Consider the following 17661-nt stretch of genomic DNA (forward strand, 5'->3'; position numbering starts at 1 on the left):
GAGGGAAAGGAAGGCGAAGGGGAGGCCCAATAGGAACCCCAGAGGCCTGCAATCACCGTCTCCGCAGCACATGATCTATCCTCTCTCTCTCTCTGTGTGTTTTTTCTTCTCTCTTTCTCTAACTAAATTAATTGCTTCTTCTTCTTCTTCCAAGAACTAGACTAGTGCTCTCTCTCTCTCTCTTTTGCGTATTGTTTGTTTTGTTTATGGTGAATTGATGATGGAGGAGAGGAATATAAGCACAATTAAAGTGAAAAGGACATGGATGAAGGGACACGTTTTTCTGCTTTTGCCCAAAGAATAACAATTAATTAAGCACTGGACTTCCCTCTCCCCGGTTCTTAATTAGAGTTCGTTAAGTTTATCATCTTTAAAAAAATCAAATCGTTTATATAAATTTGATCCAAACACGTGATTAATATTGTTCAATTGACTTAATTTTTTACAGAAATAATATATTTATTAAATTTTAAAATGTAAATAATTTAAATTATCAAAAAGAAATGTAAAAATAAGTCCAATAAATTTAACAATATCTCTTCAACCGGAGTGGAGAGAAGCCCAGTACATTAATTAACAATGATGTTGGTATTATCAACGAAAAGTCATTATTCAATCAATACGCAAAGTAACTTTTTTACAACCACCAAATTATTCTTTGGAAGAATTTTTCTCTGTGTTCATTTAAATGAAATGAAATGATTTTATTTATGTTTAATTAGTTTAAAAATATAATGATTAATGCTTTACAAATGAAATTATTTTTCATTATGTTAAGGGAAAGGTTATGTCATAGAAAATGTTAAGAAATTATCATTTCATTCTATTCTATCTCAATGTTGAAACTATTTACATTACTTTAACCTTTCATTTATTTCACCAGAAAATTATTTACAAAACAATTTTTATTTTTTAGAGTTTAGTATGATAAAAATAAAAAATACTTTTCGTGATCCATAAAAAGTAAATTTATTTAAATAGAAAATATTTATCTGAACTAAAGTGTTACTAACACCATCATATTATATTTTTATTTGTATAATATTTTTCTAATTTAATTAATTACTTGCCATAAGAAAGAAAGAACCTTATTAGTCCTTTCTTGTTTTAGCATTTCAATTTTTGTCTTCCAAGGGTTTAGCACCAATCAAGTTAACATATTTGACTCACAATTTGTTTTCAAGTTAGAGGACCCTTTGTGATTATTGATGGAGGCACCATTGCAAAAGGTATAAAGTTTGAATTTATTTTTAAATCCGTTTGATTATAGAACTCCAATTGAACTTTGATTTTATAAAGGTTAATTTTATTATTTACTCCTCATTTTAAAGTATATATTGTATACCTCACTTATGACATTTTTTTAATTATGATTTAGTTATAATCTATTGTGATTATTACTTTGGTTATAATCGAAAAAATCTTTAGTTATACTTGCTAATGACTCATTATTAATTTTGAATTATAACTAAAAATGATTTAGTTATGATATTTGTAATAATTAACACTGAAAGATTTAATGTATAACATGTATAGATAAAAGGAAAGAATAAATTGTGTATTGATAGATGTATTGAATGTTATGGGTTAGCTCCTTTATATAGAGGAGTTACAAGCTTACAAGCCAAAAGAGAAAACAGAATGATTAACGCATACTAATTATTATACTAACCTAATTATTAAAGCAGCACTTTACATATTATATTCTAATAGCCCCCTCAAACTCAAGGAGGATAGGAACCAACCAACTTGAGTTTGGAGAGAGGAACAAAACAGGAAAATAAACTGATAAATAAAATAAAACAGGATAGGAGACACGGTATGGTCGTGTCAGACCGTTGTAGGAGACACTTTATGGGGTCATGTCGGACCGTTGTAGCAGGACAGTTTACGAGGTCATGCCGGACCGATGTAGCAGGACAGTTTACGAGGTCATGCCGGACCGATGTAGCAAACACTGTGTGGTCGTGTCAGACCGTTGTTGTAAAAGACAGTTTATGGGGTCATGTCGGACCGTTGTAGCAGGACAGTTTACGAGGTCATGCCGGACCGATGTAGCAGACACTGTGTGGTCGTGTCAGACCGTTGTTGTAGAAGACAGTTTATGGGGTCATGTCGGACCGTTGTAGAAGCTGACCGGAATCAATGTCGGGACAGTTTATGGGGTCATGTCGGACCGTTGTAGAAGCTAGTGGTGGTGCACCAAGGGGGCGACTTAGGGAGTGCGCCATGGGGTGGCTTGGGTGGTTTCCATGGTGTGTAACCATGCTCACCATGATACATGATATATGTATAAAGTTTACGAGGTCATGCCGGACCGATGTAGCAGGACAGTTTACGAGGTCATGCCGGACCGATGTAGCAGACACTGTGTGGTCATGTCAGACCGTTGCTGTAGAAGACAGTTTATGGGGTCATGTCGGACCGTTGTAGCAGGACAGTTTACGAGGTCATGCCGGACCGATGTAGCAGACACTGTGTGGTCGTGTCAGACCGTTGTTGTAGAAGACAGTTTATGGGGTCATGTCGGACCGTTGTAGAAGCTGACCGGAATCAATGTCGGGACAGTTTATGGGGTCATGTCGGACCGTTGTAGAAGCTAGTGGTGGTGCACCAAGGGGGCAACTTAGGGAGTGCACCATGGGGTGGCTTGGGTGGTTCCCATGGTGTGTAACCATGCTCACCATGATACATGATATATGTATAACCCCCCCTCAAACTCAAATAGGTGTGAAGATAGAAACCTATTTGAGGTTGAAACAAAGGGATTGATAAAAGCTGACCGTTGTAGAAGACACTGAATGAGTGTGTATATAGGCTGCCCAAAAGATATACATGGATATATATATCGAGCCCTCAAAAGTCGCGCCGTCAAAAGGCGTGCCCAATCTTTCAAAAGGCGTGCCATCAAAAGGCGTGCCCAATTCATAAAAAGGTGTGCCGGACATTATGGCGAGGCGCGTGACTACCTTGGCTTGCGCGCCCGTTTTGTCGTCTGTCGGCAAGTGGCGCGCGATGCGCGGATCGGCCCTGGCTATTTAAACCAAGGGTGAGGCGGAGGCTATGGAAACCAGTCTGAAACCTCTGAACTCTCGGAGAGCTTGTCTCTAAGAGCTGCAAATCTTGAAACACTCTGTAACCAACCCTGTCTGACAGTACCAATCGGTAATCGCTGCGTCTCTGAAACACTTAGCAACCCAAAAACATGGCCTCGTCTTCCCGTTCAGCTATCCAGAATATGGCCTCGTCGTCCCGTGGTCTGCTCACTCTCTTTCCCGACCTCAACGAGTCAACAAGAGAGATAACGGGTGCGGTGGCCAGTGAACCTCAACCAAGCGCCTCTGGGTTTGCTCCGTTGAACTTTCCGATGCGGTCGGTGGAGAAAAAAATGGCGGTGCAAACTGATATTGAGGCCAATCAGTATACTTTGAAGTCATGTGTGGAGACCATGACGACGGTCACAAACCTGTCGCACCGACTGCAGAGTAGGACAAATGAGATGCAGCAGTTAAACGCCCAACTGGCTCTGCTCCAGCGCATGTATAAGGATGCGCGAGCAGAGATAAGTGTGCTAAAGGCGGAAAATAAGGAGCTGAAGCGGAAGGCCACCGTGATGTTCCGATTTGGAGGGCCGCCATATGCTGCAGGGGAGGAGCAGGGAGTAGTGATCGTGCCCAGTGGAGTGGAAAACACGGAGGCAGCACCGGCAAGGGCCGCCCAGAACGGAGGCAAGAAGAAGAGACCGGCGGCAGAGTAGAGAAGAAAAATTCCGCCTGTGGATGTGGTGGTTGTGGTATTGGTTGTTGTTTTTTTTTTTTTTTTTTTGTTATTTGGTGTAAAATTGTGATCGGGGTTGATCCCCGGCATGAAGAAATGACAAGTGTGTGGAATGAAAACCGAGTTGGGGTGAATGGATTTTTTTTTTTTTTTTTTTTTGGTGTGAAAAGTAAGGGAATCGAATAAAAAAAAAATATGGTGACGGTGATGAAAGGATAAGTATGGTGATGATGAATATATAATGAGGAATAAAAATAATAAAGGAGGGAGTGGGGAACAGTCGAGAGTACCAATTAAGCTTTATAATAAAAAAAAAATAAAGTTTGGGCGGTGGATGGGTGTGATTAAAAAAAAAAAGAAAAGAAAGGAAGATTGGTATCCGTGTTGGTGAGAATAAAAATATATATATATGGGTGGTGGAAACAATTATGGTGGGGGGACAAAAAGCGGCTTAAGTTGGTGGGTTGGATGAAGAGAGAGAGAAGTATATGGATAAGCTTTTACAGGTTGTTCCACCCTCCATGGGTTTAGAAATAGAATATATGTATCAGAGAGAGAGAGAGGGACCACGGTTTGGGGTGTTGGATTGGTTGAAGGTTCGGCCTAAGAAGAACATGAAAGCTGTAATGGTGGCTCGGTTGTGGAGTAGAGAGAGAGCTTCGGAGATGAGGCTGTAGGTGGTGTTGGTCGCCGGTGACAACGACGGCGCCTGGAGTGGCAGCCATGGGCTGTGAGCAAGCTGGGTTTTGCCCCCGAGAGAGAGAGAGAGGTCTGTGTTTTGTGGCTATTCATCTCCGAGAGAGCTCATGCCAGAGAGAGGAAGAAGAGAGAGTTGCCGAGAGGGAGAGAGCTGCCATGCATATGGGTGTGTATGCCGAGAGGGAGAGGTAATGGGTGTGTATGTGAGCTGCTGGGTGTATGGCAGTGATGGGTGTGTGTGTGCCGTGAGTGTGTATCAGTGTGTGTGCTGGGTTTGTGTTAGAGAGAGAGAAGAGAGAGAGAGAGAGCTAGTGCATGTCCGTGTGTAGGTGTGCATGGGTGTCTCTTAATGGTTTCTTCTCCTTCTCCCTAAACCCGTGTGTGCATCTGTGTGTGTGAGTGCTCCGTCTGTCCTCCCCCGATGAGGTGACACCGCTACCGGCTCCACCGTTGGCGATGGTGGTGGCGGCGCTTGTGGGGAAAGACTTGTGGCTGCGCTTGTGGCCGCCGAGGACTTGGCTAGTGAGGAAAGACTTGTGGCAGATGGAGCACTCGTAGGCCGACCACTTGAAAGTAGATAATCTGTTTCGGAAAATGGCATGAGCCATGGAAATGGAGTTTCATGTCCTTGGAGTAGGTGTTGTTTTGGAGAACATGGATGGGGCTCTTGCTAGTGGTTCAGTAATGGCAAAGCCAAATGGGAATCCTGAAACTGGTGACAAGTTGGAAGACGGAGCTACTAACTCAAATACTGAAGCAATTCCCGAGCTTCAGGGAAACAAGATTTGGAAGAATTAATTAGAGAGAGAGTTGAAGATGCAGCGGAGTGAAGGTATGTGTAGAAAACTCCAGCGGGCAGTGAAGGCAAAGTTGCCGGCCGACTGCCCGCCGGTGAGAAAGAAATATAGGCCTAAATCTTATAGCTCTGATACCATGAAAGATTTAATATATAACATGTATAGATAAAAGGAAAGAATAAATTGTGTATTGATAGATGTATTTAATGTTATGGGTTAGCTCCTTTATATAGAGGAGTTACAAGCTTACAAGCCAAAAGAGAAAACAGAATGATTAACGCATACTAATTATTATACTAACCTAATTATTAAAGCAGCACTTTACATATTATATTCTAACAAACACTGTATATATCATAATTTGTACATAATACACCTCCTTTGAAAGATGTTTGTTTTAGAATCACCCTTTTATAAATTAATGATATTCATATCACATCATGGAATACAACCAAGCAATGGGAACTCGAATCAAAATAGCTTTGCAAATGAACTCACATTAGATTCTCTCCAAAACATGGGTTAATTACACTAAGATTCTATTAATTATGAGTGAATATCACTTTATTTTCCTCATCTATGAATCCATATATTTTTACTTTCTCAGCTATAAAAATATATCACTTTTACCCCTTTCAAATCCCCTCCAAATTACCTCCAAAAGAGATGTATTTATACGATTTTCAAGCTTATATAACTACCAAAGCCATTTGGTCTTCTTTTTTTTTTTTACCCAATATGTATATGAGAAATTATATGGGATATGCACTCAGGCCCGGTCCTGACATTTCGGAGGCCCAAAGCCAACAATCAACTAATAAATTTTTGGGATCCTTCACATTTTTTTTTATTGAAAAAAAAATGAAGATAAAATACAAAAGATTTATGTCAAAATCACAAAAAATACTTAGTATTACATTATAACAATTAATAAATGTCGATTGATTCTCGTTCTTCTTACTTTTTTAGAAGCAAATAAATCAATCATACTTGCATAATCTAATTTTTTTGTAAAATCGTTTTCAATAGATAACAATGCTAATTATTTTAAATGGGCCTTTCAATTTTTTAATAGGTCAATTTATTTTAAGTTAGTTTGAGTCTTCTTTAAATTTTTTTTTTTTTGATATAAAACATACCTAATATATTACAATAAACTATAATAGGAGCGGACCCTTTTTTTTTTGGTCTATTTTCAATGATTTTTTTTTTTTTTTTTTTGAATGGGTCTTTCAATTTTTTAATGGGTCAATTTATTTTAAGTTAGTTTGGTCCTTCTTTAATTTTTTTTTTTTTTGAACTTAAAACATACCTAATATATTATACTAAACCATAATAAAAGGAGCCTATTTTTTGAGTCTATTTTGAGGGGCCCTAGGCCGTAGCCTTGTTGGCTCATGCCCAGGGCCGGCACTGTATGTACTATATGCACCCTTAGTTACAACATTTCTGGTATTTAGTTATAACTATTGGAGTTTTAGTTATGATTTATTGTGATATTAATTATAACATTATTTTAGTTATAACTTAAGAGCTATTTAGTTACACGCACCTTATGTGATTTTTAGTTGTAATTTTTTTTTTTTTTTTTACTTTTTGATTATGATTGCCATAGGATTGAATTATGACATTTGTAGTAATCAACTCCACAAATGTCATAACTTACATATGATACATAGCCTTATCCGTATATATATAGCCTAAATCTTTTAAGAGTGTGTGCTATAACATTATCCGTATGCAGGTAGCCCTTGAACATAACCCATAAATTGAATGGATATGTGCATTGAAAACTACACTACAAAAATCCAGAAAGTCTAGGAAAAGATGTCATCAGTGCATAGACCTTCACATAACATATCTGTTTGATTGTGAGTCATTTGGTTACTTAGGTTTAGGTTAGGTGCTTGAAAAATGTTAGGGTATACTAAACTAAAGCAAACAAAATCTTTAGAATTACAAATTCTGTATGAAAACCAAGAAAATACTTGCCACATTTGGTCGAGGACAATGTAGAACTCAACACTCATTTTAGTTGCCAGAAAAACACTGAAATCAAGAACTTTGATTCGGGTGGATAAGTCGGTAAGAATACTTTAGAACACCAAAAAGTAATTGCTGGAATATTTTTATTGTGTACCTGACTTGATACATTTGCCTTCTTTTATAGGGTGTTGCTATACTGTTCCGCTTAAGGTGAGATTGTGTCCCTTGTTTTTCAGGAATGGACTAGTTTGTTCCACTGTAAGACTTCCCATTGACCTGGTCCATCCTCTGCTCAGACCAACTTGTCTGACCAAACTGTACAGCTCAACACTCGGACTGGGCTAACTCGACCAATGGTTTAGTAGCTCGGTTGCTACCCTGTGGAGCTTACCACATGTTTCTCTGTCACATAAGGAGGTGATGTCTAAGGTAACATCTACAATTAATTTATAAAGAATAGTAACATCTAAAATTAATTTATAACATTGTAACCATTTCTCCCATTTTCCCCCCGGGGGGGGGGGGGGGGGGGGGGGGGGGGGGGGGGGGGGGTGTGTTGTGGCCAAAAAAATCCTTTATATTTTTTCATTCACCAAATCCTAAAATCAAATAAAACCTCAAGCTAAGTTTGATTAGAATGAAAATGGAGGAAAGCGAAATAAATGAGAAAAATAAAATAAAATAGGACAAATTACAAAAAATATGTATATAATAAGAAAATAAAACTCAAGGTTTTACTCCAATAACAAATTAAATCTCAATATTTTGATTTTATCAATTTAAACTCTATAATTTTAGTTGAGTTTCAATTTGGGAATGGCTTCCCTCCGATCCGTGACCGAAATCGAAAGTACTATTAGTCCTGTGGGGGCCTACAACGGGAACTGTTTTGATAATCCGAACCGTTCAGCGTGTAGAACTCATCGATTACTATATGACTGTAAAAAATCATGTTGATCAGATATCGATAGTTATGTAACCAATTCAGATTTTTGTAAGCCATTTATTTTTCACCGTCCATTTTTTTTCATACAAAACTAATTTAATCACATAGCTATTAATATCCGATCAACGTGTTTTTTACAGACATATAACACTTGACGAGTTCTACATATTAACGGTTCGAATTATCAAAATGAGACCCGTGATGAACTCTACAAACCCAACAATACCCTCAAGTCCATGATTGGATTGGAGGGAAGCCATTCCCTTTCAATTTAACCTTTTGTTTATCATACTAACAGTGAAAAAACTGTACCATATAGGTGGCACTTTTTCATTGGCACAAGTAATCTGACAGGATGGTCAAGTTGATGGGATATGGCATTTCAAATTTCAATGCTCCACTCTGATAGTGTTGGTAACCATCAGGCATAAGCAATCTGATAGGATGGTCAAGTTGATGCAAATCACAAAAACTGAGAGGTTTTGCTTCTATTTACAATTTAGAATGTCTCTATTTGAGAGGAACTTCTCTCCACAAACACACACAACAAAAAAAAACAATCACTACAATCCTGACCAATCGCGGTTGCTGGACTGATGACAGAAAATTCATACCAAGAAAACATAAAACATCATCTACATAGAACCTACACTAAAATGCAGAAAAACTCCATTCTGAACCTTGGCCAAGTCCGGTGAGATGGTTTTGCAAGCCAGTCTTAATCCAGCTAATTTAGCATGAGTCACACTACAGATCTGACATATCATTGCTTACCACGAAGGAATCAAATACCTAACCATATAAAAATTCTGCTTTGAGCCACGTGCATCACCTACAGCTGAAGAAAAAAAATACTCTTGAATCCACATTGATTCTGTCAAACTATAATCACTCGGTTGCATTCAAACTCGAGTTCTCCTTCTCCATAGAGATTATGCAAGCAAGCCTTTCATAAACCTGTCATAGCATTTCAAATCTTAAATCCAAAATACAGCTTTTCTTGTTTAGCTCTTAACTACGCTAATTGACCGTTCCAATTTTCAATTTGGTAAAGATGACGTATAAATTTTACTCAATTTTCCAGGAAAAATATGTTGATAAACAATTTTGCTACTCTCAAGCTAATACCTCGGAGAGTTGATCTTGCTTGGGCAGGTTATTTGTAGATGATGGATCATACCTAAACAAAAGATTAGGTACAGCAATTTCAGTGCATGCTGAATTTAAACAAATGCTAGTTCACATCTCTTTGTTACCAATGAAACAGGGGGAAGGTAATTTTGATTATTAAAAAAAAAAAATGGTACAACAAATACAACCCAAACCGGCCAAATTCTTGGCAACAAAACAGTTGATCAGAAAACTTAAATTTTCTCACCATTCTCGTGGAATTCCAGCTTCATCTCGAGCTGAATAATTGAAAGGCCCTTTCAACTCCACATTATACTCTTTTAACAAGTCTGCAGAATTACCATAAACGATGCACATCCATAACCCAACCCAAAAATATATATCGAACGAAAAGAAAAATATGTGAAGCTCGTACACACAAAAATGGGATTATTCTTACAAGAATAGACACTAGAATATAGATAGAAGGAAACAGAACCTTTGAAAGTGGCACAAGGGGCACGACCCATTTTTTCACAAAGTGAGATGAACCAATGGACTCCAACTGCTACATGAGCAACTTCTTCATCAGCAATCCTTGCCACAATGTTTGATGTCCTACAATCTCCAAATCCAATTAACTTTTGCACAAGCCGAGGCCCAGCATCTAGTCCCCTAGCCTCCTACAGCATCAAGAAAGAAAAAAATCCAACTTTACCCAACAATATACAAATTTAAAAGAAATCCATATGGCTCTTGTAGGCCTAATAATTATGGAATGATCCGATAATTGCTAGTGAGAATATATACTCACGTAAATTATTACTTATTATCATCATATTACTCTATATGGTTCTATGTTGTTTCAAGTAACTGAATAGGTTTGGAGTGGTTTGATAATAATTCATTGCTTGCATGTAATTTTTGTTGCTTTGTTCTGTATTGGCTTATATACACCGAACAGGTACTAATAGGCATAATGAAAATGAGTGACAAATGCAAGTTCTATTGCTCGCAATTTTCATGTAACTCTACCTGGCTTCAATTGGTTAGATTATCAGATATATAGAGTGACATGATAATAATGAAACAAGCTTCCCTTGTAAGCCAATACATTCGCATATTATTTCTGTCACACCTTATATCTCATTGGCCTTTGACTATTATCACACCTTATGATGCACGGGCACGGACACAGACACAAACACGGAACACGATGATTTAAAAAAAATGGGGACACAAACACAGTGGGGGACACAGCAAATATATATATATATATATATATTTTCTATGTAGATTAATATTATGTTACCAAACGCAGATTGTGTTTGATTAGCAGAAGTTCAACTAGACATATTTCCTAACCATTATAAATTAATTTTATTGAGAGAAATCCAGAAATAAAGAGAGAGCATACCTATAAATATAAAAAGGCATAATTAGGGCAAATTACATTAATGGTCCTCCTAGTTTTCTCAAAGTTTAAGTTTGGTACTTGTACTTTGAATTTTGTCAATTTGGTCCTTGAACTTTCAATTTTGTTCTATTTTGGTCCTTACTGCCTTAAAATCGTGACCCTAAGGTTTTAGTTATTATATTATTGCCTCTTAAGTTTTGTTACATTATAAAAACACCAATTTTAATTTTTTTTTTTTTATATTTTCTATCAAAACAAAAGGCTCTGGTACCAATTTCAAACACACAGATTTACTAATTAAAAGAGATTTTATAGTTATAATAATGATAAAATAGGGTCTTATAGTAATAAGTAGAACCCTTGGGCTTATATTTATTTTCATATTACCTTTAGGGACTAAATTGGGCTGAAATTAAAACTTGACAGACTTAATTGACACAAGTGGAACTATGGGGACTACAACGAAACAAGTGTCAAACTTTAGGGACTATGGCTGTAATTCATCCATATATTTATAAAGGCAAAAAAATTAAATAGAAAATTTAAAAAATTTAAAAAAAAAAATAGAATGATGATAAATATAGAAAAAGATATAAATTTATAAATAAAAGTATACAATATATAAATATAAATACATAAATAGAGAAAGAAACATGTATAATCAGAAAATAATAAATAAATAAAAAGGAGAAAATTTCATTTTTATCCCTCTACGTTGCCTCGATTATCAATTACACCGCCAGACTTTGAGTATTTTCAATTTTACCCCCATACTATTTAAATTCCTATCAATTTCACCCCTATATATGGTATGTATTATTTTTATTTTTATTTTTATTTTTATGTTTTTTTAAGTTTTTTTTATTCTTGTTGGAAATCGCATGTGTTAATGTTAATATTATTTTGTTAGGGTGAAATCTATGTTTGTTTCTATGTGACATGGATTTTTTTAATGAAATTTGTTTATGTTTGTTTTGGTTTCAAATGTTTACTTTAAGAAAATCTTTGTTCCTTTGTTTTGGTTTGAAATTGATGAACATATATTAAATCTTTGTTTTTTTGGTTGCTTCTATTTCACATGGATGAATGGTTGTTTGTTATTATTTTTATCTCTAGTGTAATTTAATAGTATTTTAGCACTGTGAGTTCCATTGAATAGTTGAATATCTTTGTAGGTTCAATGTTGTTTAATAGTAGTTTTAATAGTAATTTCCATTGGAAAATGCAGAGGAAGGATCTGGGTATTTTAAAATCAAAATGCATCATGGGAGTGTAGTTAGGTATATTCAGTGGTGGTATGGTAAATTATTGACTTTTGTCATTCATATCAAATTTCCATTACAGAGTTGTGTTGCATGGCTAAGGAATTATGACATAGGCCAAGTTATAACTATTATAGTAAGGTTAGTGGTTATGGTGGGGTGGAGTTCCTAAAATCTGATGTTGATGTATTGATGTTGGACACATATGTGGATGAAAACAGAGTGATAGATGTTTACATAGGACAAAATTTGGATGATAATGTAAGTACACAAATGAGTCAAGTAGGGTGAAGTGTAGAAAGAAGGGTAAGGGGGTAGCTGTTCATGTTCAAGTGGAAGAAGAGGAAAATAGTGATGCCTATGATCCTAATCAGTTAGACTCATCCTCTGATGAATCTGAAAAATATAATGACAATGAGGAAGGTGATGATGATGCTTTATATGATAAACATGTTGACAAAGATGTGGAAATTGGTGGTTTAGGAAGTGGTAAGGATGCTGTGGGTGATGTAGATGACAATGATGACCTACAAAGCATGGGCAGCTCATCCGATGAGCTAAGAAGCCTTGATAGCTCCTCTAATGAAGACAGTCATTGCAAGAGGATTAAATACCCTATTTTTAGTGAGACTGACATACACAATCCTACATTCCAACTTGGTATGGAGTTCAAAACAAATGTTCTGTTTAGGGATGCTCTAAAGGAATATGCTATAAAGTGGGGCAAACAAATTACATTTACTCAGAGTGACAAATAGAGGGTTAGGGCATAGTACAAAAGTGGTTGTCCTTGGGTTTGCTATGCTTCTTTTGCGAAGAGTGAATGTGTCACGACCCGAATCCGCCCCCGTGGGTTAAGGACGTAACCGGCCAGTAATCATGAGATTACCTACGGCCTCAGACTGTTCTAAACGTATTTTAACAGAGTTAATGGGGGCCAAACGGAAGCAAAATTAAAAACTTTGTCCATAGAGCCGTGCTTATATGCACATCAAACAAACCATACTCAGATACGTTAATAACTCACATCAAAAGTACAGTTTCACAAAATTCATTACAGACAGGATCGTCCAAAACGAGTCAACCTATAACAGACTATGTACAGACATGCACTAGGTCCTTGCCAACAAGACAAAACATAGGTACATAGTAAAAGGGCAAGGATGGTCTCATGCGCGAGGCACAAGGCTGACTCTCCCAAAACTCCTGTTGTTCCTAGCAGACTTCACTGGGGCTGGGTTTGGACTTCCCTTGGCTCACCTACAAATACATGAATGAGCGTGAGCGATAGCCCAGTGAATAATATCAAATATAGCAGTTACATAACAATATGTAGAATAACATGCTCCAAACGGCCTTGGGCCCAATTCATACTTCTGTTTAACAACCAAATATATATATAACTATACGAAATGCAAGTCAAGTAACTGTAGTTCCAAACATTCTGGCCTTTGGCCCATTCGGGTTTCCATTCATGGCAAAACGGCCTTCGGCCCATTCATTCATGTCAAAACGGCCTTTGGCCCACTCTTTCATGGCAAAACGGCCTTTGGCCCACTCTTTCATGTCAAAACGGCCTTTGGCCCACTCATTTAATGTCAAAACGGCCTTCGGCCCATTCATTTACATCAAAACGACCTTCGGTCCATTCATTCTTATCAAAACGACCTTCGGTCCATTCATTCTTATCAAAACGACCTTTGGTCCATTCGTTCTTATCAAAACGACCTTCGGTCCATTCATTTATTCCTGTTAGACTTTTGTCCACAATCCCAATTAGCAACTCATAAAGTTTATAAGGGAATAACAATTGGACATTGACAAGCTTTCAATATTGATATTACTCACAGTGATCGGCTTGTGGATGCGCCCTGGAGCTTGACCCTACACATTTCATGAATACAAAAGGGTCACTAACAGTTCAATCCGTTCTTTAATTCACATATTCCTCTTTAGGCTTTGTTCTTATCTCATTAACTCATTTACAATGCTTAACACATGCCTAAGAGTGCTTACAGGTGAAAGAGAACGGAAAACGAATCACAGAATGCATGAACAAAATTCCAGGAAACAGGGTCCCCGCTCGAGCGTAAACTTCTCCGCTCGAGCGGACCCTTAAGGCCTGCAAAGTACTGGTTGCACGAAAGATGCGCTCGAGCTGAAGGTCCGTCTACAAAAATCCACGCTCGAGCGTGAAGTGTCCCGCTCGAGCGGGCATCCAACTCTGCAAAAATGCTGGGAGCACGATTTTCCCGCTCGAGCGGCCATTACCCCGCTCGAGCGGACCTCAAAAATCTGGGTTTCCCAGATCGTGTTCTTGAGCTCCAAATCAGTTTTCCATCTACATTTCTTGCATGCAATGGTTCAAATTACACATTTACACATGCTAACATGCTACTAATGCAAGATTACAACATTAGGAAGCTCAATTACATGAATTATCTACATGCATGTCCCAAATTGTCTCAAACCCATCATCAACATGCTCAAATTCAAACATTCAAGACTTATACTCCCATGATTTGTACATCCATGTGGGAGATGCTCATCATTCTCAACTTAGATGGTACAAATGGTGACTACAACATGAGCTTTACCCAAAACTCCACATGAATCATGTGTTTCAAGCTCAAACATGCAAATTCAAAGTAATTTCTTACATGCATGAGTTCTAAGACTTCAATCTCAACAAAAATCAACTCATTACATGTTCTTGATCACAAACAACCCTTGAACTTACAAATTACAAGTAAGAGTTCAAGAAATCACTTACCTAAGAGCTTCAACACTCAAGCTCTAGCCAAATCTTGAGCTAGATCTTCAAATTCCCAAGTCTTGAGCCCAAATTACACAAATCTCTCCCTTTTTCTCTCCATGGCCGGCCTCTCTCTCACTCTCAATTGTCTAACTCAGATTTTGAGTTTTAAGAGAGCTAAAGGAGAGTGCAATGCAAATATACAACAAGCCCCACTAACAAATATTTTAATATAAAATAATGGGGTACTTAATTTATCAATTTAATCAGTTTAAATTGACCAGAATCAAATTTCAATTAAATTTCACCGTAGGTCCTAAAAATTATGCCAACCACAATGGCGTAATCAATTTCGGGTTCCGTGGCCGATAAGGCCCTCAATTAAATTTCCAAAACAGACTACTCAAACAGATATTCCTACGATGAACAGATAAAATTTCAAACCACATATTTTCACATAGTGGAACACAAAATCATATCAAAATACATAATCACATCATGTTAAGGACCAATTAACATACTACGGAACAGGGGTGTCACAGAATGGGTGTATAGGATCAAAACTTTTGTAGATGAACACACATGCAACAGAATATTTGATGTGCCACATATGAGTAGTAGATGGATTGTGAAGAGGTATTGGGAACGGATTAGGCTAACCCCTACCTGGCCAATTAAGTCATTGACAAACACCATTGCAATAGAGCACAATGTACAAATTGACATGTAGAAAATGAGGAGGGCAAAAAAAAAGGCTTTGACAATGATTGAGGGTACTGCAGCTAAACAATTTGCAATGCTTTGGGGTTATGTAGAAGAGATTAGGAGTACTAATCCTAGAACAACAATATGCATGAAGGTGAAAGAAGTTCCAAAAGTTCATGAAGGGGATGAGCAAATGTCCAAGTTTAAGAGATTGCATTTGTGTTGGGGTCCATTGAAGAAGAGTTTCTAGAACGCTTGTAGGCCAATCATTGGAGTGGATGGTTGTCATTTGAAGGGGCCACATGGTGGAGTGTTGTTGACTGTAATGGGGATAGATGCAAATAATTGTATATTTCCATTTGCTTATGCCATTGTTAAGGGGAAGAAGAAGAAAACATTGTTGTGGTTTCTGAATTTGTTAGGGCAAGACTTGAACATTGTGAATTCCCATTGTTACACTTTCATGAGTGACAAGCAAAAGGGCCTAATTGATGCAGTGACTGAGCTCTTTCCAAATGCCTCGCACAGGTTTTGTGTAAGGCATTTGTAAAACAATTTCAAGGGTGAGCAGGGTATTAAAGGATTTGTTATGGAAGGTTGCTAGGGCAAGCACTATTGCTACATTCACCAAAGTCATGGAAGAAATCAAAGGAGTTGATGGAAAAGCATACAATTGGTTCGCTGAAAGACCACCAATCCATTGGAGTAGGAGTCACTTCCATGTTTTGCCCAAGTGTGACATTTTGTTAAATAATCTATGTGAATGTTTCAATTCAAGCATGTTGCAAGCTAGGGATAAACCTGTGATCACCATGTTGGAGAAGACAAGAGTTTTGTTGAAGGAAACAGTTCAAAAAAGAAATGAAGCAATGAAAAGGTACAACAAAGGCCCTATATGCTCTAACTAAGATTCATAATATTTTGGAGAAGGTAAAGGGGAGTGCAGCTGGCTAGATTCCTAGATGGAATGGGGGTTTCCAATTTGAAGTTGTTGGCCCATATGGCGAGCAATATAAGGGGGACTTCAAAGAGTGGACTTGTGGATGTAGGAAATGGGATCTATCAGGCATTCCTTGTGCCCATGTTGTGGCTGCTGCAAACTATATGGGTGATGACCCAAAAAAGTATGTGCATCATTACTATAAAGTTGAAACCTACCTGAGGATTTACGAGAACATGTTGAATCCAATCAATGGAAGACAAATGTGGCCAACAACTGAATATGCTAAAGTGCTTACCTGATGTGAAGAAAAGAGCTGGGATGCCAAGACTGAATAAGAGGAAGAACACTAATGTACCAATTGATGCATGTTAAAATCCACCTACTACACACCTACCACTACCACCTACTACACACTCACCTACTTCACCTACTCCTCACCTACTCCTCACCTACTACACACTCACCCTCTTCTATATATAGGAATCATGAATCATTGTAATAGACATCAATACAACAATCAATAATACATCAATTTTAACATGGTATCAGAGCGGGTTTAGAACCTAATATTCTCGCTTCACCGGCGGGCGGCAACCTCACCTTAGCTGCCCGCCGGACCTCCACCTAGTCCCCTAGAATTTTCTACACGTACCTTCCCTTTCCTGCATCTTCCAACTCATCAACAAAATCAACACAGATTTGTGCAACTGTAAGCAAACGATCCAAAGCCTCTTCAATCAACAAACGATGGCCTTCCTCGCCTGAATCTGAAACTCCGATGATCGCAGAATCAAAGGCGTTTACTAAGCAAAGAGAGAGCTCGTCGAGTTCGTCTTCATCGGAAAGTTCTCAGGCGGAGGTGGCTCGTGGATGCACGCACTGCGCGTCGGAGAAGCCTCCACAGTGGCGAACTGGACCAACTTGTCTCCACTCCTGTTTACAATACCTCTTGTCTTCTTTCAAGCTTTCTAACACCCATGTCCTGCACTTCCTCTTGCTGCGTTTTCTTTACACCATGATTTTCGTATTCACTGAATATGACTCCACCAGAACATTATCCTTCCTCAATTTTGATGAGGTGAAGAGTCAACCTAGGTCCAATCTCTTGAAGCTTGACAGCACTTTTTGTAGAAGCTCGGTTAACCCTACCAAGATCACTTGCTAGACTTACAGTTGCCGCTTCCTCATCTGCTTCGCTTTCTGATCCATAACCAGCCTTGGTGACAAAGTCGCTCACGTCTTGAAGACTTCTTAAATCAGGAAC

General features: G+C 37.8%; 1 protein-coding gene across 1 annotated transcript in view; it reads right to left on the reverse strand.

Annotated features, from left to right (window-relative positions):
* Positions 1 to 8569: 8569 nt before the first annotated feature.
* LOC114256492 (diiron containing four-helix bundle family ferritin protein, putative (Protein of unknown function DUF455)) overlaps positions 8570 to 17661 on the reverse strand; it is a 31292-nt gene continuing 22200 nt past the window's right edge. Inside the window, exons 4-7 of the mRNA XM_082878830.1 lie at positions 9815 to 9998; positions 9584 to 9665; positions 9334 to 9385; positions 8570 to 9162 (exon numbers count right to left, since the gene is read on the reverse strand). Coding sequence (XP_082734956.1) covers positions 9094 to 9162; positions 9334 to 9385; positions 9584 to 9665; positions 9815 to 9998 — 387 coding nt within the window. The 3' untranslated portion in view covers positions 8570 to 9093. The remainder of the gene's footprint in view (positions 9163 to 9333; positions 9386 to 9583; positions 9666 to 9814; positions 9999 to 17661) is intronic.

This window comes from Camellia sinensis, chromosome 7 (genome assembly GCF_055761805.1).
Source record: "Camellia sinensis isolate YWXY chromosome 7, ASM5576180v1, whole genome shotgun sequence".
In the NCBI taxonomy this organism is placed as follows: domain Eukaryota; kingdom Viridiplantae; phylum Streptophyta; class Magnoliopsida; order Ericales; family Theaceae; genus Camellia; species Camellia sinensis.